This window comes from Pteropus vampyrus, unplaced genomic scaffold (genome assembly GCF_000151845.1).
Source record: "Pteropus vampyrus isolate Shadow unplaced genomic scaffold, Pvam_2.0 Scaffold77, whole genome shotgun sequence".
NCBI lineage: Eukaryota > Metazoa > Chordata > Mammalia > Chiroptera > Pteropodidae > Pteropus > Pteropus vampyrus.
The window spans coordinates 2,230,646-2,258,502 of record NW_011888858.1 but is presented as its reverse complement, the minus strand read 5'-3'; the positions used below and the strand labels follow the sequence as shown (position 1 = coordinate 2,258,502).

The 27,857-nt window shown below is 34.3% G+C and overlaps 1 protein-coding gene across 1 annotated transcript; it reads left to right on the top strand.

Annotated features, from left to right (window-relative positions):
• The first annotated feature begins 981 nt into the window (after positions 1-981).
• SRP72 (signal recognition particle 72) lies at positions 982-27,738 on the top strand. Its single transcript, XM_011362612.2, has 19 exons — positions 982-1,138; positions 2,975-3,095; positions 4,745-4,868; positions 6,139-6,282; positions 6,363-6,474; positions 8,035-8,066; positions 9,315-9,439; positions 9,534-9,591; positions 13,920-14,051; positions 14,922-15,050; positions 15,835-15,907; positions 17,436-17,500; positions 18,868-18,963; positions 20,116-20,219; positions 20,356-20,433; positions 21,207-21,344; positions 23,140-23,177; positions 25,527-25,686; positions 26,321-27,738. Exons 1-19 carry the CDS (start codon positions 1,030-1,032, stop codon positions 26,496-26,498), a joined length of 2,016 nt encoding a protein of 671 aa, XP_011360914.1. The 5' UTR covers positions 982-1,029; the 3' UTR covers positions 26,499-27,738.
• Positions 27,739-27,857: the final 119 nt, after the last annotated feature.

The following is a 27,857-nucleotide window of genomic DNA, read 5'->3' as shown; positions in this document are numbered from 1 at the left end:
AGACAGGAAGGGTAAAGAGGTAGTAGGACCCTGACAGGATGAGTTTACAGAATAGGCGTTCAATAAAATGTTCTGTCATTTCATCAAGAGTACTCAATAGGTACTCACTCCTTTCTGATATTCAAACACATCTTGACATTTAAGATGTTACAAAACCCCTCGACTCGCTCTCTGGTACCTGAGTACTTACTATGCCAGGATGCATGAATTATCTTTTCTTCCTAGAAAATCACTTTTTATCCCTATTTTGCAGTCGGGAAAACTGAGACTTGGATAAATTAAATAACTTGTTCTTAGACCTCTGGTGAGTACAGAGCCAGGTACTAATCCAGACATTCTCACCCCAAAACACATTACCTTTCTGACCTGACTGCCGACTGTTCCTGAACTGGAGCTCAAGGGTAGCTAAGGAGTTTCACCAAACGTGCTTTGTACTTGGGAGATTCTTTTCTTCGGTGCCTTTCCTCATATTAGCTTCCCTGCCGTAACTTTACCCAGAACCAACCCCAGAATTTCTTAATTATCTTTCAAGATTCCTTTCAAATGCCAATTCCTCTACGAAGTATTCTCAAGCAGCTAGAAGCCGTCTCTCAGCTTTTTCCCCCTCTGTCCCTATTCTTCGAATGACTCCCTCCGGTTTCTAGCTGGTATTTTACCATCCCACAGACCTTTTATTTATCCTCCACAGGTCGTCGCCCAGTTCCGCCTCGTGGGAACACGATCCTGCTTAGTCCACAGCAGTCGCCCCGGAAACGCACGCTGCTTTGAGCTGAAACTGGTAAGTCCCTTCTCAACCCCTTCCCGGGTCCGACACCTAGTTCCTCCAGACCCGCTTCAGTAAGGTGTATCGACTCTACCCACGAATTTCTAGCAACAAGAGCGGAAGATTACAGTCTTTGACGCTGACTCAAGAATAAGAGAGTTTAAGGTTCCGAACATTTAGCAACTACTGGCTTACTCCCCGCTTGGCCACCTCTAAGATCTTCTTCCGGGGCAGAGGTCGTCCCATCCCTCCGCGTTTCCTTCAAGATGGCGAGCGGCGGCAGCGGGGGGGTTTCGGTGCCTGCGCTCTGGAGCGAAGTGAACCGTTATGGCCAGAACGGCGACTTCACGCGTGCTCTCAAGACTGTCAACAAGAGTAAGTGTCCGGGCGGGTACCGGGGCGGGCACCGGCCGGCGGAAGGATGCGGCCTTTTTCCGACGCTCGCGACCACCTCCGATTAGACAGACGCGGGCACTGTGTTGTGCCAGCAGCCCCCGCACAAACGCCGGGCAGGCGTGGCGGGCGTGGGTTACAGACCCTCCGCTCCGCCACACTATCGTATCCTCAGGTCTTGGGTAGTTTAGAGACACGTGTACTTCCTTCTTTACCCACCGCAGGAAGCGAGGACGGGATTTAAAGAGACCGCTGCTCCCAGCACCTCATCCAAACTGTTTTCTTATTTGACGCTTCTATTTTCTTGTCTTATTTCGCTAATATTCCACATTGCCCTACTTTCTCCTTCCATTTAGTGGAGTGATGAGACTATTGCTGAGGGAGCTTGTTCTCTTGGGCCTCAGCGCGGGGGAGGAACCTGCCGGGGACACGTAATTTAGAGGCTAGTGCCGACCAGGTGAAAGCTGTACAGATTCAGGGGAGAGGAAACATCTGGATCTGGATGTCAGGCCTGCATTCTCACAAATAGAAGTCAGTGTCATTAGACCAGAAAGTGTGTGTGTGAAAGCACTAATATTTGAAATAACGTCGAAAAAAAAGTTTGGCCTGTTTTTTGCCCTGTAACGGATCATTTCGGCTAAACTGCCTTCGGTATGAGGTTCACTCATATTCTTTTACCCTTTACTAGGTAACTGTAATATGGCCATGCTCTTTAATGCTCTCTGCCGTACTAAATTCTTATTTACTGACGATGCAGCCTATGTAGATAGATCTGGAAATGTAATTATCGGGACAGGGTTTAGCTATTTAAGTAATAACATACAGAATATGTCAGTAACATACAAGGTTGTATAAATAAATTTCGACAACCTGTTGCTCGGTTAACATGATAAGAAGTGCTTGTGATCACAATGCAGTTTTGATAATTTGAGACATTAAGGAAAATAGATACTAATTAGAAATTCAATTCCTAAACTTGTTTTGAATTAACGTTAGCCTTTGGCTAGGCCTGCAACCAATACTACTCAATAGTAACGTAAGTATTTTGTAGGAACTATTTAATCAAGGGCTGTCAGTTTTTTCTCCAATATACATATTTTTTTAATTGGCAGAAATTCCTTTGATTCTTAGAATTGGATTCCTTAGTTGCCTAGGAGTAAGGGGAGTGATCCTGTCATTTTGACACTGAACAGCTGTACTTCTCTTTGGTCATCTTAGGTGAAAAGAAAAATTTTGACTAGTTTTTGGATTATGGCCAGCAGGATAAATTGCATTCGTATACTTCACAGCTTATAGATACCTGCAGAATATTCTTATTTCATCTTCTTGATAACCTTGTAAAATAGGTACTGCTTTCATACTTGTCTTGAAGGTCAGAAAACTAAGATTTGTTGCTAGAAGATTTGTTGCTAAGATTTGTTGCTTAAGACCTCAAGGCATCTAGTGATAATCTTATACTCAAAGTCATTTGCTTCCAAATTGTACATGAACTTTTTTATTTCTCCGTGAAGTAATAAAATGTGTAGGATGTAGCCTCCAACCCAAGATGAAAAAGCTGGAGAAAATAGCTTCTTTCTTGTTTATTTCACTCACCTTTTTGGAAACATTCATCTAACTCACTGAACATAAAAATTACTAAATTATAACTCTCTTTATCACTTCTTAAGTTAAAAATGAAGATCTACCTTTAAAAAAAATGTTTTGACTAATCTGCAATAAAATTGGAAATGTAGTTTCCTGAGATGGGGGTGGGAACATTTAGTAAAAATATGAAAAGGAAATGAAATTAAAAATTATTTTCCTAAAATTGCTTTGTAGTACTGCAGATCAACAAGGATGATGTAACTGCGCTACACTGTAAAGTGGTATGCCTTATCCAGAATGGAAGTTTTAAGGAAGCCTTGAATGTCATTAATACTCACACCAAAGTGTTAGCCAAGTAAGTGATTCAATTAGTTGTTTTTGTAGTTATTAGGAACACTTTTACCATAGCTATAACCATTTTCATGGTTTTTTTCCCCCCACTTTTCAGTGATTTTTGACCTGTTTCTTTCCTTCTTTTTTTTTTTTTCTGTTGCTTCCCAGTAGTGTTTTTGAAACTAGAAGGAGTAATAGGAGCTGTCTATTCTGCCTTTAAGGGGAGCCTTTTCTTTACCCCCATCTTCCCTACCACTAAGAAAGAAGTAAATTGGAAGGATGTAGAGCGTAAATGTAACAGTTCTTGGAGGACATAAGGAGAACAAGGAAGCAGAAGTTTAATTTTAAAGGTAGAGAGGGTAGAACATATATGGTAGGGATGTATAAGTAGAGGCCACTAGGATAGTATAGCAGTCTTAGCCTGACTTCTGTGCCTGCCTCCTTTGAGAATTGTTTAGGTTTGATTTTAGGCCAAGATCTTTCAGTGTCAGAGTTCTTTAGCAGTTTTGAGAATATATAATAGTATTTTTGCTGTTGTTAATATTTTTTATTTATCATTTCATGAAATGTGAACTTTTATTCAGAATTGTTACTGTAATTTTTCTTTACAGTTATGCCTAAGCCTCAAAAGAAATATATTGAAAAATAAGTGTGCAGCATATTTATTCTTTAATAAGATTCTGGTTTATACGTTGCAGAGCAGCATATAACATACTTACTTTTGTATAAGAAAAGGAGGATATAAGAATTTATGTGTATTTTCCTGTATTTGCAAAAACATACTAACCAGAGAAACAGTAAAAATGTCACTTGTAGGAGGTGAGGAAGTTAAGGTAGATTTGAAAAACAAAGTAAAATCTCTCAGTATATACCTTTTTTTGTTTTTTTATTTGAGCTATATACATATATAATTAGATTGAAAACTAATTTTAAATCTTTATTAAAAATAAAAGGGAAATAAATAGAACACTGCTTTCTGCTAGTAAACATGTTTATGCTGAAATTCAATATTTTGAATTTTGACCATTTTCTGACTGAGATAGGGAATTTTGAAATAATTTTTCTTAGGCCAGTAAATAAAGGATATTGCCATTGCTTTGATAAATATTTTTCCTCATGGGTTATGGTTGAAACTTCAAAATGAGTTTCAAGTGTCACATTAATGTCGATGAAATTTTAGGTCTCTATATGTATATTTGTAGTTTTGTGTTTACCTGTTTGGATACAAATACTATTTTTTTGTAAGATTTCTGGTTTTTCTTTGCTAATCATTTTCTATTGAGCAAGTTCAAAGCAGCATTATATGGCATATTTGATTAGTAGAATTAAGAAACTTCTATAATCTATTTAAAATAGTGTTCAGATTATCTTTGTATCTAAGACAATTATTTAGCTGGTTGATGATTTCATTCTTAAATGTTTGTTTCAAAAGGCCAATAATTCTGATAAATATGAAAGCAAGAGAGGCTAAGGAAATGGATGTACTATTTTCTGCTACTAATGAGCTGTCTGACTTTCAGACAAGTCACTAACCTTTGTCAGTTTCCTCATTTGTTGTTACTGGGGATTAAATAACTTCATATATATCAAGGGCCTAGAGCAGTATGCAGTGAGCACTCTGCTGTGTTAGCTAGTAATCAGATACTGTTTTTTTTTTTTTTCTATTTTCAGTAACTCTCTTTCTTTTGAGAAGGCATATTGCGAGTATAGGCTGAACAGAATTGAGAATGCCTTGAAGACAATAGAAAGTGCCAACCAGCAGACAGACAAACTAAAAGAGCTTTATGGACAAGTGGTAATTACTGCTTTAAATACCTGTTGACAATCACCCTCAGTGAGAAGACTCTGCCTATACTAAGGAGCAGGGATGAGGAACCCCATCCCATCCTGATGTTTCACAACACGTGTCAACAAACGAGTTTGAACATATTCCCTCTTCTTGATCGTCATACAAACAGTTGTATATGTGATGTACTATGATCAAATGACTTTCTCAGGGTAATTAAAAAATTAAAGAAAGTTAAGAGTTCTAAGAAATTTGGACTTTTTAGTTGGAAAGGAGCTTATATACTTACACAGTTTTGAAATTGTATTTATTTCTAGTCTTTAACTCTTCTAAGTTTAAAATAAAATCTTGATAATTTGGGTAAATTTAGCTAGTTCATGAAATCCTTGATAATGTCTTATTCTAAAGGTGTTTTGAGACATAATTAAGCCTATGTAAAGGCTTAATTATATTAAGTAAAGCTATTAATGATGAGAGGGCAGAAATATTATATTAGAACTAGCAAAATACTCTTTAAAGTTTTAAAAATGTCACTTTAGGGCAAATAATGTATTGACTTGTCGTATAAATGGGTTAAAGAGAGATTTGGGCAAGTTCATGGATTGTAGGTCTATAAAGAACTGTTAAGATTAGCTAGCTGAGTTTAGGGTAAATTCTAGCATTTTGAGATTGATGAAGGGCAACAGTCTCTTTTAGACATGGTGGACTAATTGACACACAGTGATGGTTCTTATTGCCCTTTAGGACAACTTGAACGAAATAAGCAAGAATTACGTTTTGTGTACTTCAGACTACCCTATACAATAGTTGGTTTCTGGGAAAGAGAAAATGAAGATTAAGTGTAGTGAGTTCCTGAAAATATTAAGTCTTTTGTTAACATCTGATTTTGCCCTGTTTACTGGAGCTTAGTAATCATATGTTGTGGGAAAATTTTTTTATTGTAAGTCATATTTAGATAACAGGGTGATTTCTATTACAGAAAGATTTTCTTTCATACCCCATTTAGGCACTTACCTAACCTCCAGAAGAAGTAAATACAATGACTTTTCTAACTGAATAATGCCTAGAAATCTGCAATGTAGTAGAAATTTATTGCAAGTAAGTTTTTGGAAGTATTAGTAGCCCACAGAACTAATTGAAAAATTATAAAGGAAAAATGATTGCCCATATTATGCTAAATTAGGTTTCCTACTAAGTGGTTTCAAAAAGGATTTGTATAGTATTAAAGGCATAACATCTTGTCTTCTCTGATTTTTTTACTTGCTATTTGTCTCTTCAGTTATACCGGTTAGAACGCTATGATGAATGCTTAGCTGTGTATAGGGATCTCGTTCGAAACTCCCAAGATGATTATGATGAGGAAAGAAAAACAAACCTTTCAGCAGTTGTTGCAGCTCAAAGCAATTGGGAAAAAGTGGTTCCAGTGAGTATCCTTGTGCTACCCACACAGCCATGAAATGACATTTCTGTCGGGTGTTTGACTGGTATTTTGTTCCATGACAGGAGAACTTGGGCCTCCAAGAAGGCACACATGAACTATGCTACAATGCTGCATGTGCACTGATAGGGCAAGGCCAGCTGAATCAAGCAATGAAAATTCTACAAAAAGCCGAAGGTTGGAAATTTAAAAATTATTTGTAATTATAATGTGCCTGTAATTGTAATGTGCATATAACTTTGCAAAGTATTTCCAAAAACTGCATTTGACTTTTATGATGTTTTTAAAGAGAAATTATTGATTCAGTGAGAATTTCTCAAAGTTCATCTAGCCTTTCTTTTAGTTTTTTGATGATATCTCTCCTCTATTTCTCTCTAATCCATAAGCCAGACTACTTGTTCATTTTTAACCACACTGCACCTTAAAGTATATTCTGAGTAGATTTTTGAACAAGTTACTATGAATGTTAAATGTAAATCGAGTTAATTAACGTCACACACTTACATTAGTACATGGCATTTCATATAAGCGTTCAGTACATATTAGTTACCATCATTGTTATTAAATAGGTACTCAAGTGAAGTAATAACGTATATATGTTTGCATATATGCACACACATAACTACATTTATACACTGATAACACTATTCCAGTGTATTCTCCATTTAGTATGTTTTCATATACAATATTTACATAAGTTGAAGCTTTTAATTAAGAAAAAAAAGTATTAGAGAACTTATGTCTGGTCTTAACTCCTGAGATATTTATACTTTTCTTCTGTATACATTTTCTTTGGAAGCTATAAAAGTGATATAAGGACTGTGGTGAACTGTTGGGAGGAAAAAAAGGTGAAACCTCTTAAATGTTGAAGATTAAAATAAGAACAAAGGTTAGAGCACCATGAGAAGAGAAACATGTTTGATAATTATAATTTCTTGATCATACCCAGTATTGACAGTGGTATGGGAGAAGAACATTCTCGTATATTGCGGGTTTGAGTATAAAAGTGATACAAACTTTGCAGTGAGCAATTGATTTTAAAATTTGCATACCCTTTGATCCAAGAGATTTTTATTTCTAGAAATTTATTTTAAGGAAATAATTAGATAAATTCATATATGTATCTGTATGAATGCTAGTTGGAAATATTCATAAGAAAGAAATTTAGTAACATGAGTTTTTGTCCTATTATTGCAACCTTAGGTTACCATACAGTCATTAAAAATAATAATGTTAAAAATAATGTAGATCTGTATTTATTATAACATAAAAGATGTTCATAGCATAGTAAATGGGGGAAGGGAGATTTCAAAATCATATGTAGAATATCCCGCTTTTTATTTTAAAATTCAGCTCTATATTTACATTAAAAAACACAATAACCAAAATGCTAATAGTTGTTAATCACTGGGCGGTAGAATTATTGTCTTTATTTTTATACTTTTCTATAATTGATTTTTTGCAGTCAGCATTTGTATTTTTAAATGTCCATGTCCTTAAAAAAATTTTTTTAACATTAAAGATTACAAATGAAAGAAAAATGTAAAATAGCTAGAATGATCAGCGACTGATAATATTTATCTACTATAGTTGATGCTAATGATAAATTTCAAATCTGCTTGTTTTTAAAATTATCTTGAAATCTGCTGCCCATGAATTTAATTCTTGCTCTTTGAAATGGTGAAAGGAATGGGAGTGACCCAGCAATGTTAATTTAAAAATCATTTTTTCCTATAGATCTTTGCCGCCGTTCATTATCGGAAGATTCTGTAAGTATTTTACTGTTGTTAAACCCACATTTTACACTTCTGACTAATACAAATTTGTAGGAGGCCTCATTGTAATATTTGACTTTTTGGAATAGATAGTGATTCATTGAATAGGAATCACAATATAAGAAATACAGAGTAGAAAACCTATTGATTAGTTAGGGAAGGAGTCTCTTAGGCTGAGAAATTAAAATACAAAAATTTTTATATGCCTTGTACATTTTATTTTAAATTCGTATAAATTCTTTTATTTCAGATGTAGGGCTTAGGTCTTTGAATATGGGTGTGTTCATAGGAATTTCATGTTTTCATATTCCACACATAATTCAGCATTTATTACTTCATCTCCAGTTTTTTTTTAAGCACAACAATATCTTAAAGACAGTTGAGAAGTAGTTTTATTACAGAATATTTATAGATGTTAACTTTTTCACCAATCTTGCTGTTTACTGGCTCACACCCAATTAGACAGTAATTTTCTTTAGGAACTCATCTTTATCAAATATTTCTGAGCATTCAACATAGTTTTCATTGAAACAAGTCTCTCTTCACACTAATAGTTCTTCTCTTACTATAGTAATTAAGTTTTATCATTTGCTTTTCAAACCTAACTGGCATATGGGATTGGAAGCAAACACACATGACTCCTGGTCAGCATATATACTCACCAGGTGAGAGCAAGGGTGCCGGGTGTAGTAAAAGCAGCCCCTTAGCCTTGAGCATTTGTTGTACATGGGTATCAGTCAACTTTGTTAGAGGAATGCAGAATATGGACTAATCTAGAGTATCAGTTAAGAAAGCTGCTGTTTTAATTAGAGAATCAGTTTCTGCTTTTGAAGTTCTTTATATGGTGATAATTAGAATTTTATAATCTTTGGACTAGAGTTATGGTAGAAGAGTGAAGTGTTTTTATAATGTGTTCTTATGAGAAAATTTTTTCCAGAATTGAAGGATATTGTAAAAAGTTAAACCTGCACACTGGATTTTTACTTTTTTTTCTTTCTTAGGTTTCAGAGAATAATAATCAATGAGCTTGTTGCCATGTTCTTCTAGTATCTGTTTTTTTGCCATTCTCATTTAAACTTTCCTCTTTGGCTGGCAATTCCTAAATTTTAACATACTGACTAAGGGAAAATATTTGAAAATTATGTCTTTAGGATTATATATCTTTTGAATGTTTGGATCACTTGGTTAGTATGTGGCTCATTTGGAGAATTTACAGAAAAAAATATTTCCTCTTCTACTTAGGATGGGACTGAGGAAGACCCACAGGCAGAACTGGCCATCATTCACGGGCAGATGGCCTATATTCTGCAGCTTCAGGGTTGCACAGAGGAGGCTTTGCAACTTTACAATCAGATAATAAAACTAAAGTAAGTGAGTTGTTAAAATGAAGCATCTTTTATAGGAGATGAGGTTTCTTCTTTAAAGATTTGTTCCTTTTTGATTGTTGCTTGTTGTTCACAGGCCGACAGATGTGGGATTGCTAGCTGTGATTGCAAATAACATTATTACTATTAACAAGGTATGAAATATCCATGTCTTTCCCATTCTTAAGTTTTATACTGAAAGCATATTTCCTCAGCCTTGTCTTAGGATAAGTGTTCTTTTTTCCATGACTAAGTCCAGTTACAGCAAAATCACGATGGAAAGTGTTATTTTAACTTTTATAATGATGATGATTCTACAAGGTCTATTCAAGTAAAAAAACTTTTTGGTAATTACAGAGCCTGGACTTTAAAATCTTACAATTTTCCAAGTTTATAATAATAGAGAATCTCTGTTTGTTAGAGAAATAAATTGTTTGGACTTTGAAACTTTGTGTGCATGTTTTAGATGATTTTTTCATCTAGTGAGTATGAATGCAGGTTTTCTGTGTGTAATTATTCCTTCTCATGGTTTTCATTCGGTGGGAAGGGAGACATGGCAGATTCTCTTTCTCTTCCCTCTCCCCCACCCCAAACCTATGTGTAAAATATTACAAATATGTGTATAGACAATCTTAGGGTATTATACTAGTCAGATTAACCACCATTTGGAACATTGTTTTAAGGGAAAAACATTCCAAGTTCAGATATGAAACTTAATAGAAAATAAGAAAAGTAACATTTGGAGTTTTTTTGAAATGCCATGTAATTTTTCAAATGCCATCTCATGTCATCCTCACAATTAACTTTTTAGAAGGCAGTACTTGTTTCTAATTTAAGAGAGTATAACCTAAAGGCCGATAGGAGTTAAGTAACTTATATAATGTCACAGCCAGTAAGAGGTAGAACTTGGAATCATATTTTAGCTTGCTCATCCTAGTCCTTCATGGTACTTCTTTCCTCCTGTAGAGAAATACAGAGGGTCCCTAGAAGTGGGATAATGGCATTAAGAGGGCAGTAGTTATAGTATGTTACAGGTCATTTGACATGGTTTAGGTTCCCCAAAATCGATCCTGGCATTTGAATCTTAGCAATATATATTTATGAATAACTTGAAATGTCATTGAGAACAAATTCTTTTTATATGATAAATAATTGTGAGGAGGAGATTATGTGAAAACTTAATATTTCAACCTTAATGTAATTAATTATGCACAACTTTCTTCAGCCAGCAGGTATTTATTTCTGACTTTTTTATTCAGAATGGTGTTGGATACACTAGGTAATGATGAAACATAGTCTTAATCATTACATAGTTTTAAAATCTCATTCTGTTGTTGAAAAAATGTGCATGTTTAAATTTGTTTGAATACTTTATAATTGCAGTATATAGTGAAAGAAAAGATCTCTGGGTTGGCAAATTTGAGCTGACCCTTGAAGGAGGGATACAGTTTGAAGGTTATAGCAGCAGCATAAAGCAAATGAAATCTGAAGAAATATTTATGGCTTGGGGGAAAGTGAGAGAGCAGAAGATGAAACATACACACTGGCTAGTTTTAAAAAAACAGGTTAGATTGAATGATATCAAAGTATAGGAGGCCTTCAAAATTAAATTTTGAATAAGTGCCATGATAGCAAAGTTTAATAGAAGTCTGGCAGTGACATGTATGGTGAATTGATGTCTGAAAATGGTGACATACCAGTACCAACTAGAAATATGTTTTTTTGAGGATTGATTTATATGAAAGGCAGTTTCTTGCTGTACATTAAAATAATTTCATATTGAGCTTCACACTCAGAAAAAGTAGAATTTATTTTAGATTTCTTTTTTGCCTCCTTTTAGTCTTTAAACTGGTAGAAGACCTGGTTTAAAAAGCACAGTGGGGGTGGCTCCATATAGTGGTTAGCACATCTGCTTTACACGCAGGAAGTACTGGGTTCATGCCCCAGTTGGAGCCATGGACCATACCACAAGAACGCCAGGCCCCCCGGGTATACCAAGCCCCCCAAGTGTACTGGGGGTGCCAGGCCCCGAGTGCACTCCACAAGACACCCTACCTTCAGAGATCCAGTTCTTAAGGGGAAACATCCATAGGTCAGGGGTGGAAGTGGAGGAGGGGGGATTAAAGAGGGGGAAAAATGAAGCACAGTGGTATCACTTATTTGTAAATCATTTACCAGCGGTCCCTAACCTTTTTGGGGGGACTGGTGCTCCTATGAGAATCTAATGCCTGATGATCTGAGGTGGAGCTGTGGCGGTGATGCTAATGTTGGGGAGCGGCTGCAAATACAGATGAACGAAGTCACTCACCCGCCTCATACCTCTTGCTGTGCGGCCCGGTTCCTATCAGGTCATGGACCAGTATTGTGGCCCAGAGGTTGGGGCCCCTTGGTTTAACCAAGCTAGAAAACTGTGCACATAGTAGACACTCTGATGCTCAGTTTGCCCTTCTCAAAATGCAATGTGACTTAATTGTCTTCCTTCCTTGGAAAGTACATGACTTTCTATAATTTTTAAGAGGACTTTCTTTAGGAAGATAACATTGTGCTTGCCTCACACAGAAATTTCAGAAATTGAGCTTCTTTGTGCTTCTGCCTAGGTGAGAGGGACTTAAGGAAAAACAGTAGCTATGCTGCATTAGTATTTTTTGTTAAAAATGGGTTCAAGAGCGGTATGACTGTATTTTTGAATTTTCATGATTTGCTTATATAATGACAATACACCTGTCCCTTGATTTACACAGATTATCCATTCCACGTGTCTTTTTTATGCAGAAGAAAACCATGTAAAAAGAGTCCACCAGTACAACAAAAATACTAAAGAAATAGGCCGATATAAGTCATAAAAATATTTCACACATTTTAACGAAAAAATGCTAATAAAATTTCAGAAAAATAAAAATGTTTTATTTGCTGTTGGCATCTGTACTCTAATCTAAAGCAGTCAACTTTCTCTTTTTAATTGGCACAAAATCACTATCTTCATCTCTTGAAATATTTGGAAATACTACTTTGGTTTCATTATTTATATTTTTGTATGATCTTTTTCCAATCCCATCTTTTGCTAAGTTTTCATAAATTCTTCGATATTCGCTGCAACATTTAAAAAAATATTTTTGAAATTTTAAGGCTCATTGGATGTTTGGATCAATATCTAGAATTGCAGTTTCCAGTTTTGTGGCCAATTGAAGAACTTTGTAAATATCTTCTGCAATGAATGAAAGTGATTCTAGGTCACTGCTGTATTCATTGGAAGGATGGGCTTCAGATATTAAGTATTATTATTCATTATCAGTTAATTTGTGATCAAACAGTAATTTTGTTAATATCATCTACATTCAAATTGTCAGGGCTTTCTTCTTGAAATTTATTTAATTAATAAATTAAGTTAATAATGCCAGTTAATCTCTCCTGTTGTTGGAACCATATTCCCTGGTAAAACCACTTCTGGCCATATTGCTTTCCAGCAAGCATTTAAAGTTGATGGCTTTATATCACTCAAAGCTAAAGCAATATTCTTGATACAACTTAAAACATTGAGTATTTATTCCAGGCTTCTGTAACTGCACGTGATTCATTATTTTCAAGTTTATTTAAAAAAATCATTAAAACTTCGTTTAATATAATTAATCTTAAAGGTGGAAATAATGCCTTGATCGAAAGATTAGCTCAAGGGAGTTGTATTTGGTGACAAATATAAAACTTTTATATTTGGATGTTCCAAATTGTGTGGATTATCAGATACCTTATCTAAAAGTAAAAGTATTTTAAAAAGAAGACATTTTTCCTTCATATAATTTTTAGCTTCTGCAGCAAAACATTTGTGAAACCAATCCCGAAAAACACTAATATCACTTGTGCTTTTTTATTTGCCATCCAATGAATCATTAATAATTGTGTTATTAAGTATTAGTTCTTTGTATGTTGCCGAGTTAAGCTATTGTTTTTTAGAAAGAGTAATCACCAGTAATGGAAATGAAAAAGAAAGAACTGTGTAAAATGAGACTGCGTAAATGGAAAGCTTGTATAAAAAGACCATGTAACCGGGGGGCGGGGAGGGGGGTGGCGGGGGAGTATCTACTGCATTTAAAAAAACTCACGTAAAAAAAGTACCACGTAAATCAAGGGACAGGTGTATTTCAAAAAGGAATGAGTTTGTCATCTAAATTCTAAAGGGCCTAGTTTGTAGAAATTGCAAATTTAAATATCTTTGTAGTCCTAATTTCCAGTGTAGAATTTGGGTTATCCTTGTGTACTTTTCTTCAAAAAGCCATTAATAGTGGAAAGATCAAAGAAAACCGAGAACCCAACACAAATTTATGTGCATCTTAGGAACATAGACACCCCAACCAGGCAAATGTATTATTTTCCAAGCTCTCTTATGTTTATATAAAATTACTAAATGAAAGAGAAATAATGCCTTGGAGTGTTAAAAGATTTAAAATCTGAGATTGCTGTTAATTATGGATGAACTTTTCTTTGTCAGGACCAAAATGTCTTTGACTCCAAGAAGAAAGTGAAATTAACCAATGCAGAAGGGGTAGAGTTTAAGCTTTCCAAGAAACAACTGCAAGCTATAGAATTTAACAAAGCTTTACTTGCTATGTACACAAACCAGGTAGGTAACAGAGCTCTGGTTCCTCTGGCTAGACCTTTTGGAGCATGGCACATGAGGCATAATGGGTGTATCAGTTCAACTTATTTATATTTTTTGTTTATATTTTATCTTAACCCATGTGTTCTTCAAAATGTCTTATATAATAGTTTGTTGGTTAAACAAGTAATTTGTTCAGTTCTTTGTAAAGGTGTGCAGTTGGTGGCTTTTAAGAAAATACTATTCACACCTATAAAACATGATCTAATTTTCTCATTACCTTATTTCTAATCTCTCTGAATTAAAGTAAAAATCACCAAAGATGCTGATCATGATTAGAGATTTAAGATCAGTTTTCATATTAGTTTATGCATAATCACATCAAGTTATAAATGTTAAGGAGGTCTATTCTAACCCTAACATGAATTAATTCTAATTAAATTATGATTGTATACTCTTCTAGAGCAGACTCAGTAGGAGAGTGAGAAGCAGTAACATTTTTATTATTTAGAACTGAGTCTAGTTATTCTTAAATACTTTAGCAAGAAATACCTATACATTTTGTTGTTTTGACGCAAAAGCTAGTACTTGATTTATTTTTTTTTTAAACAAAATTCTGGAATTTAAGCATCCAAATGAATGTTTAGAACTCACCCTTTCCTAAGTGCTTATAGAACTCATAACTTAAATTCAGTAAATGGAAATCTTTTTTCTTATACAAATACATTAAGAATAGATACTGTAAACCACTTCTTTCTCCCTAGGCAGATTTTACTTATTGTTTTGTTTCAACTGATTTCCTTCCCTCTTCTCCCTACTCTTATTTTTGGTCACTCTGTTTAATTTCATAAACCAGCTTATTTTTGGGGTGTGGGGGGATATATTGTCTTTTAGGCAGAACAATGCCGAAAAATATCTGCCAGTTTACAGTCCCAAAGTCCTGAGCATCTCTTGCCTGTGTTGATCCAAGCTGCCCAGCTCTGCCGTGAAAAGCAGCACGCAAAAGCAATAGAGCTGCTTCAGGTAAAGGAATTACTGGAATTCTTAATGAGGTGTCAGGTTGTTGCCGCCTTGTTTCATTTTCATTATGTTATAATAATGTATAAGCTTATAAATTTCATGAGAAAACTGATAGTTAATATACCACTAGGCAAATTCCAGAGTATCACTTTGGTTAATTCTTTGTTTTATATAAGTTTGCATTAGTATATATTTGCCATAAACCCTAAAGAATGCTTTTCATTTGTAGATCCATTTGATGTGAGTTAAGAATTTGTTTTAGGCTTAAAATACCAGAACATGCATAACTCCTTTTTCAATAATGTATTCTCCAGTAAGTTCCAATCCAAAACCTCAAATAATTACAGAGACCCTGACTTAATTTTTATCAGCCTGTTAAATTATGTTTGAATTTCCTGAGGGTAAATTGGACAGGGTAAAATTAAGATCATCCTCAGGGACATCCCTAGCAGGGACCCTCAGTAAAGAGGCATCATTTGAGTAGCTTTCTTTTAAAAAAAAAAATTTATAGTAATAAATATAAATATAAAAATAATAATTTTAATTATTGTTTATTAGTGGCTTCCTGGAAACTTGCATTATTGCATTTTTTTTCTGGAGCATAATTTTAAAGCATAGTGGGTGGTGGATAAAATCTTTTCAAAGTAAAATTTTGATCTAAAACCAGAAATTTAATATTTTAAAACTGTATTTAAATTTTTATGTAGCTAGGATAACTAATTGGAATGTATGCAGTTAGTTGTACAAATTAAATGTGATCTTTTTTTCTCCCAATTAAAAATTTTAGGAATTTTCAGATCAGCATCCAGAAAATGCAGCTGAAATTAAGCTGACCATGGCACAGCTAAAAATTTCCCAAGGTATTAACGATTATTTTGTCATGATTAAAATGTCATTTTAATGGAAACATATGGTTGGAATAATTCTGAAGTAGTTGTAGACTGTGATTTAAAAATTTTTGCATAATGGTGAAGCATAATTATTGCTATGTTAAACATGAAGCTTGAGTGAGCTCCAACAGATTTAGTAGTGAGTTAGTTGGCCTCTTCTTGGGTTATTCGAAATTGTTAGAATGATTCTCAGTTTATACCTTGAAAGTCTATAGGAGCAAAGGATTCCTCTGTTCCAAAAGACCATACTTACTCAAATTTCCTGGATATGTTGTGTATAGAAATCCTTATATCTGTCACTTGGTAGTATTGCATGAAATACTTTGCATTCTGATTTTCAGAATTTCCTAGCCCTTTATCCTTTATTTATACTTTACAACCCATGTTTCAGGGAGAGAGGCAAGGAAATTGAATAAGAACTGACATTTCTGAATCTTACAGAAAACAGCTAGTGTTTTGTCCATGATTTGAACTAACCTTGAATGATTATCTAGACTTGTATTATCCATATTTGGTAGCCACTATTCGTATGTAGCTATTTTAAGTTTAAGGTAAAATTAAATAAAATTTACAATTCAGTTCCTCAGTTGCGCTAGCCAGTATTTCAGAAGCTTTCTAGCCACATGTGGCTAATTGGACAGCATAGATGTTTCCATCATGACAGTTCCATCAGACAGCTGTGGTATAGACCTGCATTCTCAGTGGGAGTGATAATTGATTTGGTTGGAGGGGGGTGTCAAAAAAAATCTTTGATATTATGGTGGCTAACATGAAATTTTCATGGATAGAGGGGAGGGGAATTGGCAATTAAAATATATCTAAAAAGACTCTTTACTAGGGTAGTTATGAAAACAAAGTTGAGAAACACTGCTGGTCTCCCTGTTACCTCATTGTCACATTTACTTCGTTTCCTTCTTTGTTTCTTTTTCTTTTTCCCACCCTTCTTTTTTTCTTTTTCTTGCTCTTCTCTTTATCTTCATTCCTCATTTGATTTTCAGTTTATTTTTGGAAGGTTTATTTATTACAATAAAATTACTGAGAGAGAGCCTGTCATGGTTTTTGTTTTGTTGTTTTGTCTTTAAAGATTTTGGAAGGTTTAGTTTTTGTGGTTTGCAGTGAGTGGAAAATAAGAATTTTAACACTGTAGGACATTTTCCATTGTACTCATATCTACAGTAACATATTTCAGAGCCTTTAGGGAAGGATTCTGCCTTTAAATTACAGTTCTGAAAAAGGAGAAATGGAACTTAATAGATTGGGAGTTGAGAGATGACTTTTCTAGTCATCTACCGTTAACTTTCTTTGTGGATGTAAGCAAGGCTTATTGTTTCTTTAGTCAGTTTTTCTTATCTGTAAAATGAATAAAGTACATTTTCCCTAAGATCCCAAAGCTTGCGTGTTTAGAGATGTTACGAAATATGACTATTAAGTTTCTTGTCTTTTTTTTCTATAATATGCTTTTTCATTGTGATGCTGATTTTGTTTCTAATCTCTTAAGGTAATATTTCCAAAGCATGTCTAATATTGAGAAGCATAGAGGAGTTAAAGCATAAACCAGGCATGGTGAGTTTATATCTAAAATATCATAAGACTGAAAAAGTAATAGAATTAATAGTCCATTGGTATGTTTGATGTTACTTTGTATTCACTTTATATTCTGCTTATTTTTTAATATATTTATAATATAGGAGTAATAGTTAATAACAGTTACTTTCTGGTATAAATTTAATTCATTTCGTGCTCTGCTTTGCATTGGTTTAATCAGATGTACCAGACACTACTTAGGCCTTATATTACTCTGACGCCAACCTTACATAACCTAAGACCCATATAGGGAATTTTCTTAGCCTAAATTACCATGTCCTCGGTGTTGTTTCTTTGCGTTAAAATAAGTTAGTAATAGTGCCCAACAAATTTAGTTTTTAGTTCTCTGATTATTCAAGCATCACATGTTTAGATTAATATAGCTGTGAAAGCATCTATTTTAAAGTAACGACTAATTCTATAGTGATGGTATGTGCATTTATTGAAAAGGGACTGTTTTATTCATGTCTGCATTCTCTAACAGCTTGTTTACAGTTGGCACTTAATAAGGGTATAATAGTATTATGATATTGCTTTCTTTTAAAGATTTATATTTTAAAGACTGGCCTACAATTACTTTATGATAGAATCAAATATAATATATGGCTGAAAATAAAATTTCTAATATTTAATATCTGGCTTTCTGTTATCTTTCAGGAAATTTATCTATTTCACTTATTGGATTTATTGGCATAAAAGTTGTTCAGATATTCCTGTAGATCCTTGTGTTTCTGATATTGGTTATTAATGTCTTCTCTTTTTTTTCCAATCAGTCTGGCCAGAGGTTTATCAGTTTTACTGATTTTTCTCAAAGATCCAGCTTTTTGTTTCTGTTTCCTTTCTGTCCTCATTACCTATTGTCCCTACCCTTATCACTCCACTTCAACCACCTGAGCCTCAAACACACTGGGCAAGCTTTGCACCGGCTTTATGTAGCTCAGGTCACATGTGACTGACTCGTGGGAGTTTAGCCATGCTAATGTGTATACCATACTTTCATGCACTTGAAAGTCCAGCAATGTCTGATTATATAAACTAATTTTCTAAGCACTTATTCTCAATTTCTGTACTTACCGTGTTGTGGATTGGTAACCATTTGTTAATGGGCACTGCTTTAAAGGAAAGGTATAGTTTATAGATAACTAACTTTGTATTTGGAAAACACTGTCATTGTTTATGGTACTTCTAGTTATTATGCTCCATAATATGTCAGTTTTTATGATGAATTAGGTACTGGCAGAAAGCTTACCTTTTATCTGCAGTTTCTTCAATGTTTTCCATTTTCAAAAAGCTTATTATGGGAAAAGAGGAATTTTATTTACTAATTTATACCTTTGGCTGGGTAGGTATCTGCATTAGTGACCATGTACAGCCATGAGGAAGATATCGATAGTGCCATTGAAGTCTTCACACAAGCTATCCAGTGGTATCAAAGCCATCAGGTACAATGAAGTAAAATATTATTAGGGCAAATTTTTACATAAAAATAAAAAGCCACACTATTAAACTCAGAATTTAGGAGAATTAAAACAATTAAACTCACTATTTAAAAGATGGAATGCTATTAGACTGTCATATTCAATTTTTTAAGTATACCAAATCTAAATAATCGAAAGTAAGAAATGGCTGCAAAATGAAAAAAAAATCGCTGTTATGTTTTCTGAATCTCCTTCCTTTGTGTGCGTACCTGTGTTTGTGTGTGTAATCTCAATAAATAATGTTAATAGCACATGACTGCATATAAAAAAATTCATCTTTAGTGGCTAGAGAGCCCATGGATGGTAGTAATTGGTAGAACAGTAGTATATTTTGACCCTTGAACAACACGGGTTTGAACTGCACAGGTCCATTTATATATGGATTTTTTTTTTTTCAATAAATACTATAAATGTGTTCTCTTATGATTGACTTAACATTTTTTCTCTAACTTACTTTATGTAAAAATACAGTGTATAATACATATGACATACAAAAATATGTGTTAATCATCTGTTTATATTATGGTTAAGGCTTCTGGTCAACCGTAGGCTATTAGGTTTTTGGAGAGTCAAAAGTTATATGTGGATTTTAAACTGCAGGGTTGGGAGTCATCTCCCACAACTCCCATGTTGTTCAGGGGTCAGCTATACATGGAATAATTGTATATCATGTCTCCATCTAATAGGAACATCTTCATTTTTTCCAGCATAGACCTCTGCATAGGCAATATCCAAAGTATACATATGTACAAATGGCATATGTGTTGCTAACAGTATTAGCAGTGGAGAGATATCTGTGTTCTGGGAAGTATTAAGTTAATGTTGGAGAACTATGGTGACATGTGTTTAAAATTTGTTATGGAGGTTATTTTTAGTTGTGGACAACCTGATTAGAGCTGGATTGTGTTCCCAGGTTCTAAATTGGTCATCACTAATTTGCCTACCCCCTCCTGTTTATGTGTCCAAATTTGTTTTTGTTGTTTTATGCATTCCGTAAAACTTAAGATGTGAGTTTAATGGATAGGTCCATTGTAAGGGTCTAATAAATATAACTCCATTGACTTGCTTGCTAGATATACCTTAAAACTTTTTTTTTTCTCTTTTTATTGAAACTAGCCCAAATCTCCTGTTCATTTTTCCTTGATAAGAGAAGCTGCAAACTTCAAACTCAAATATGGGCGGAAGAAGGAGGCAATTAGTGACCTAGAACAGCTATGGAAGTAAGCTCTGAAAGGTGGAGATGTAGAAATCCCTATTTTATTGCTGTTATTTGATACAAGGGAGTTATTTTGCTTGTTTATGTTATTTTAACCAGTTTTATAAACTGTTTAGTAACTTTCTTATTTCTTCTTTTAGACAAAATCCAAAAGATATTCACACCTTGGCGCAGCTTATTTCTGCTTACTCACTTGTAGATCCTGAGAAAGCAAAAGCGTATCCTTTTCATTGTTCCAGATAGCTCCCAAATAGCATACTAGATCTCATCCAATACCTCTTTTGACCAGGACTTTTTTGATGCTGTAAATTTTAACAAAATAAACAAAGCCTCCTTTTAACTAGTAAAAACAAAAATGCGAATTTATTAGTCAATGTGACTGAAAATTACAGCAATAGATCCAATATGGTATTCAGCTTGATCCATTAGCAAAAATAAAGTCGTCATGGTACAGCTTATATCTCTCCAGCAACAAAAAGAAAGGAAGCATATTTTACCTGAATAGTTGTACATGATTCTGAAATGTCATTCTGATTGAACTGTCTTGTGCCTATCTCAAACAATAATGTTAAGAGCATTTGGTGCCCAGATTGGCTGAGTTTGGATCTTGTGTGCTAGTCCAAAATGGGTGTATTCCCAAAACCGAGGTGGGATGGTGGATGCTAAACACCCACAGGTCAAAACCTTTGCAGTGAGCAAGTTGATGTTTTATAAGCTTGACAGTTGTTTTGGAATAGAGTTTTTATTAAGCCACCACCTAGAAGTATGATTACCGAGTTAAGGAATAGATAATTAGATTATGACTCCTTACGCTTTCTTTTCACAGTATATGATATATAATTGACCTTATGACCTTTGATATGTTGTTTTATAGAAGATTTAAGAACTTTTTTTGCATCTAAAAAAGACAGTTTTTTTTCCTGTCAGCATAGATATATTGGGAGACATATTCATATGTATATTGTATTCCTGAGCTTCAGTTCTATCCCAGTCTTAGTAAACACTTGCCCTCATCAGATAGCATGTCTCTAAAAGTAGATGTTGAGGCTCTTGAAAATTCTCCTGGTGCTACATACATTCGGAAGAAGGGTGGAAAAGTTGCTGGTGATAGTCAACCAAAGGAGCAAGGGTAATGTTTTTCATTGTAACATTCACTAATGCTGATTTTAAATTATGTAAAGCATAAAAATATATTCTTATAAAAACTGCATATGAATAACGTTTAAGTCCCCTTTGTTTTTTTTCCCTTCTTTTTTGCTGTGCCCAGCTCTTAGTCCTTGTTTCCTCCCTCCTCCCTGGCCAAGAATTAATTTCTGGCATTAATTTAGTATGTATCCTTCCAGATATTTGTGTTTACACAGAGAGATGATTTAGAACTATTTTCCTTAGGTTGGATTATTTTGTTTTTTATAGAAGTGGGATTATATTGTACTGACTGTTTTCAAACTCACTTTCTTTCATTTAATAAGTTTCAGATTTTCCCATATTCTATATTTCATTCTTTTTATGCATAGTATTCCAGAGGCCAGATGTGCCCTGCTTTATTAATCTGTAAGTTATTGGTATATTTAGTACATCATTTAGTAATTCTAAACCAAAGTTCAGATGAGCTTTATTTTGCTAATTTGGTGGAAAGGTTAGCCAGTTTCATTAACTGTAAGATGTACATTGACCTTTAAGCTTTTAAATTTCAGCATATCATTTTCATTAGGTGATATTAATGTCTTTTATGATGTTTTGGATACAAAGATTTAGTTTATTTTGAAGATGTACTATGTTGACACAATATAAATCATGGTCCTTGCCCTCAAGTCTAGCAGAAGGCAATGTATGCTATGATTGTGCAGGCCGTACTGGACTACACCAGAGGGAATAATATTTCCTAGAGACAGAGGTTAGGAAGGGCTTCATGGAGGAAGCGATTGGGTTGATTCTTGAAGAAGATGAAGAAGATGAGATAGGCAAAGTTTGAGCAAAGCAAAGAAGTAAGAAATGGCAGAGAATCTTTGGGAAATTACAGATATGGCCTTGGAGTATGGATTTGTAGGGAGACGATTTAGAAGAGTATTGCATAGCCTGGGTGAGAGAGAAAGCTCTGAAGTAAGACACTGTATGTTGCTTTTCTCACTCTTCAGGGTACCCTGAACTTCCACAGTTGAATGACTTGGTAGAGAAATTGTTGCTTTCTCATCTTTTTAGTTCACTATTTCATAGTTCCCATAGAGATATATCACATGTATGTACAGAGATATTTTTATGTCTTTTCACTGTAGCTGTCAGAGTATTTAACAGTTATTTTGAAGTATTTTCTTGATTTTTGTCTGGTCTTTTTAGTGCCTTTGGAGGTGGAGTCAGTGTACTTAATATTTTATTTACTAAAAAATTCAACAAACTCATAAGGTTCCAAACTTGAAAAATGAGAAAGTGCAGAGTAAAAAGTCTTCCTCCCATCCCTGTCTGCCTTACTCCCTCCCAAGGCCAGAACCAATGTTACTTGTGTTGCATATTCTCCCGGAGATATACTTTGTATGTGTTATACCTGCACATGTTCTTCTGGCAGAGTTTAATTTTCTGTTCTCTAGTTTTGCCAAACATAAGGGAACTTACCACAGTACTGTAGATTTTCATGCGTGTGCAAATTTCTTTTTACATACACTTAATATGTGCCAGTGTAAATGGTATCTGTTTTCTGAAAATAATTGTAACCTTACCCCTGTTTTCTAAACCCCCTTCCAAAAACTACGGTGTATGAAGTTTGATTAAATTTAACCTGAGTTAAGTATCCCAACTAGTTTATTAACTTTGATGAGCTGATGCCAAATATTAAACACCTTTATGATAAAGTACTCAGTTTGCTCTTTTGCACATGCTTAATGCTCTGTGTTTTATCACACTGATGCTAATGATTTTTTTCCTCCTTGTAGACAGGGAGATTTGAAAAAGAAGAAGAAGAAAAAGAAAGGTAAAGCTTTTTCTTTTAATCTTTGGATTTCTTTCTATAAGATAAAAGCTTGAGTTTAGCCTTATAGAGAAATCTTCAGATATAAATATACTGTTCTTTCTTCTTGTATCTTTGAACACTTGAGTTTTTTTTTACTATGGCTAACATTTAATTTTATTACTTTAAAGAGTGCAACTCTGAATTCAAATTGTTGCTCTACTAACATTGCTCTTTTTCTGTGAGTGTGAACAGGTTACTAACATACGTAAGTTTTTCATCTGTGGGGTGAAATATGGAGTATATACCTGATAGGATTAAATAAGATACTACATATAATGCTCTTAGAACACTGCCTGGTGCACAGTACGCTCTTATGCATTAGAGTGGTTTGGGCTACAGGTTTCATAGGACTCCATCAGACTGACTTAAGTAAATTTACTGTTTATGAAACTGGCAATGGAGGAAGGTTAGCATCGAGGTTGGTTGATCCAGTAGTTGTATCTGTTTGCTCTGCTGTACACAAAACTTAATACCATTAGAATCTTAGGATGTTTGTTGGAAAGAGGAGCACATACTTGTCATTTACATCCATCAGGACGAAGAGGGCCTCTCTGCATTTGGCAAATCTTTCCCATTAATCTCATTGGGCCAACAGAGGTCAATGTCTGTTCCTGAACCATTAACCATAAGAGTGCTATACATTGATTGGCATAAACTGTCTTAATCTGTGGCAGGAGTGGGTGGAATTGTCATGCTTGTCTTCAACTAAGCAAAGCTTATGCTTGGAGCCACTTATCTGTTTCTGAGTCTTTGGGAAATCTGTGGTCCAAATCAGGTTGCTTCTTGATTTTTTTACACTGCCATTTTAGGATCCAGCTTTCCAAGTTTATTACTACTGCTCCATCTGGTTTCCAGCTTCCACAATTTTATTAATAATATCTTTGCTCCTATTCTTCCTTCTTATGTGTTTATTGTCATTTTAGTGGAGTTTGGGGACTGTGCGGAAGCTAATGTTTGCATTCAGTCCACTGTCTTTAACTAGAAATCTTCTTCTTCACTTTTGTCACAGTACTTGGAAATTGGTAAAAACTCAAGTATTTGTTTTGTGTTGTTTTATATATTAGTAATACTTCATGAGAACAGGTGATAACTATAGATAGCAATAATTTACAATTTCACTTTTTTCTTTTTTTTTTTTTGTGCTTGCCAAATGAGCAATTTTTAAAACTTAGAAATATATACATATGCTTATTCTAAAAACAAAGTAAAATAAAATAAAAACAAAATAAAGGTGATAGACTTCTATCATTATAGAATGGCATAGAGTGGAAAATTCCCTACCCCACATTCATGTTCCCAGAAGTAATTACTTTTTTGTATATAGAACATATATATACATTTACATGCTCAGGTAGTAAAAGTTTTTACAAAGCTGATATGAACATATCAGGATAATTTCTTTTAATCTTCTGTTTTAGATTGTATTGTGCAGACATTTTTTCCAAATTATTAAATATAGTTGTACTTGACTTTTTAGCTAGTTGTGTAGCTTGCTATAGTGGGGATATACTATAATTTATTTAATCATTCTTTTATTGATAGGCATTTAAGTTAGTTTGCTATTTTAAAAAATATCACAAAATATTTTTAGACACATAACTTTGAGGCTTATGGTTTCTGCAGGGTAAATTTCTAAAAGTATAAATTTTGACTGGTACTACTAAGTTGCTCTCTACAAAGGCTATACCAGTAAACACTTCTGCCAGTGGTATTTGAGTGTTTCCTACTATCTCACCAACACTGATATTATTACTGCTTTTCATATTTGTTAGTTTGATAGAATTTTTTACCCTTTTCATTTTTCTTCAGTGAAGCTGAGCATCTTTTCATATGCGTGTTGACTTATTTCTCCTGGCTGACCATTTTTACAGCTATGCACACGTTTTTTTGTGTGATTTACCTATTGATTATCAAGAACTTGTTCTATATTAAGAACATTATCGTTAACCAATGTCACCATAAAAAAATTAAAACAAAAAAAGAATATTAATCCACTGTTGTATAGTATGCATTTTTTGTTGCATATTTCTGTTAAAAATGTACCTTTTACCAAATGAAAATTAATTTTTTTATGTAGACATATCTGTAAAATCTTTTCCTTTATGGCTTCTGAATACTGTGTCATGCTTAGAAATAAGGCATGTGAGATTATACAAATAATCACCTATGAGATTATACAAATAAAACTTTCTCAGATAAATTTTTTTTAGTTTTAATGTTATTTTTTCTCAGGTTTGGACATATTATTTAAACAACTGTGTTGAAAACATTATGAACGGAGCTCTCATTTCTTCATCAATTGTTACACAGGAAAACTGCCTAAGAATTATGACCCCAAAGTGACCCCAGATCCAGAAAGATGGCTACCAATGCGTGAACGTTCTTACTACCGGGGAAGAAAGAAGGGTAAAAAGAAGGATCAGATTGGAAAGGGGACCCAGGGAGCAACTGCAGGAGCTTCATCTGAGCTGTAAGTTACTGCTTCCCAATTGAGTTCACTCAGCGTAGGTTGGTTCTTTCTGAAATTGCCCCAGGGTCATGTGTGAGAATTTTTTAAAATATTTTTTAAGTATGAGAAGTACAGTCAGATATCTTTGATGTTTTGCAGTATTGTGTTGTAAAGGAAGAAAAAGTGATACTTCTGGTTTGATTGTATTGTAAATACTAGGATTGTATGATTGTACCATAAATAATTAGGATCCTGTATCTTCAAAAGGAAACTAAATACGCTGAGTCATTCAAAGTACTAAATATCTAGATAAAGACATAAATAAATAATGTGACTAGAAAGAAGTATTAGAAATGTTACTTATATAAGTTATTTCTACATGGTAGGATTATATAGGTCATTTAAATTTTTTTCTTTTTTAAGCATTCTAAAATTGGCATGTACCGTGTATTACTTATTCTTTAATTATAAAGCAGTAAACATTTTATTCAAAGGGAAAATGAATAGAGAGCTGGGGAACCCACCTTAAAAGAAATAGAATGTGTCGGGAAGATAGTTCAGAGTGGAAAGTGAAATCCATGTATGTACATTTTTGTAGCCTTTTTCTTTGTTGAATATATGAATGACCAACACTTTCCTGATCTCACAATTTCAGGGATGCCAGTAAAACTGTGAGCAGCCCACCCACTTCCCCAAGACCTGGCAGTGCAGCAACAGCATCTGCATCTACAAGTAATATCATACCCCCAAGACACCAGAAACCTGCAGGGGCTCCAGCAACAAAAAAGAAACAGCAACAGAAAAAGAAGAAAGGTGGAAAAGGTGGCTGGTGATTAGAACATCCTTGTTGCAGGCTATTTTTAAATTAGTCTTAGCGACACTAGGAACATAATGGTAACACAGCAAGAAGCACAGAGCTGCTCCCTCTCTCATCCCCATATTTTCATAAAGTTATTTTCTTGTGCATCAAACAGGAAGACATCTTCCTCAAACTCTGCGTGGTCTGACTTGGCCTATTTGTACTACCTAGCTTTGCACAGATGATGAGGACTCAAAATAACTGGGCATTTACCCACTTTGATATCTATTGCATCCTTTTTCTTTGTGTGCTGGTGTTTTTGTTTTGTTTTGTTTTGTTTTTGTTTCACAAACAAGGCATGTTATCTAAGATTTCCTAGGATATAAACAGAAACTACTTCTGTTTTAACTAGAGTCCAAAGATGCTTGTTCCTCTCAAGTCCCAGTTTAAATTATGTCTTAGGAGGCCTTGGGAGACTAAAAGTGGAATCTTCTGAGCATTCCAAATATCTGCTTAGAAATATCATGTGATAAAAAGGGACCTATTAATTCACCGGTGTTCTTCACTTCATTACCTGTGTGGCCACAAGAAAACTAAAGTAAATGTCTTGATTAATTTTTACCATAAATTCTTGGTCATGTGATACTGGAATATGCAATATTATATATAGTACTAAAAATTATGTTTGTATGTTTATACATACATATATATAAATTAGGACTCCTTTGTGCCCCCATATCATTTTCAGATTATGATAACATGCTGATTTAGCACTATTAAAAAACTCAAGGAAACATCAATGTTGTAAGAAACTGACTCTTATACTCAGTGTTTTACGGTCAGATGGGGTCAGACTGTCTCAATCAGATTTAATGGTCCCTATCAAGAGCATGACCATTGACTTCCTATGTAGAGAGGAAATCAAAACCAGAGTTCAGTAGCAGGCAGTATTAAAACAGTATTGTTTGGCCCAATTAATAAATACTCAGATGGCTCTTCTTTCTAGTTAGAAGTACGACTCCTCATTACCCTTCCCAAAGCGATGGAGTATTCTACAGTCAGTCTGTGGTGTCAGTGTTGCTCTGGTCTCCTTGCTTACAAGCCACTTTCCCACTGAACAGTTGTGACACTGAACAGTTGTGACAGATGCCCACCCTTGTTAGTACTCATTTTATGCTACCCAAAATAGCATTGAATTTAGACTTAAGAGTTATTTCCTTATGATCATATTACTCTGTCCTTGTTAATAAAGTGCTGCTGTGTTTGACTCTGAACGTATCTACTGAAACTTCTTCAAAGAGGTTTTTAAAAGACTTTTCTCCTTTACAAGAGTAAGGAATGTGCTGCCTTTCTCTTTGACATAATCAGAATCTGTGGTGGCATCTAAACAAGT

What these genes read in the sequence shown, in the direction of transcription:
- SRP72 (XM_011362612.2), top strand. Translation starts at nt 1,030, where the DNA reads ATGGCGAGCGGCGGCAGCGGGGGGGTTTCGGTGCCTGCGCTCTGGAGC. An exon ending in TCTCAAGACTGTCAACAAGA is followed by an intron (nt 1,139 to 2,974) that starts GTAAGTGTCCGG and finishes ATTGCTTTGTAG; the next exon opens with TACTGCAGATCAACAAGGAT. An exon ending in ACATTATTACTATTAACAAG is followed by an intron (nt 9,592 to 13,919) that starts GTATGAAATATC and finishes TTTCTTTGTCAG; the next exon opens with GACCAAAATGTCTTTGACTC.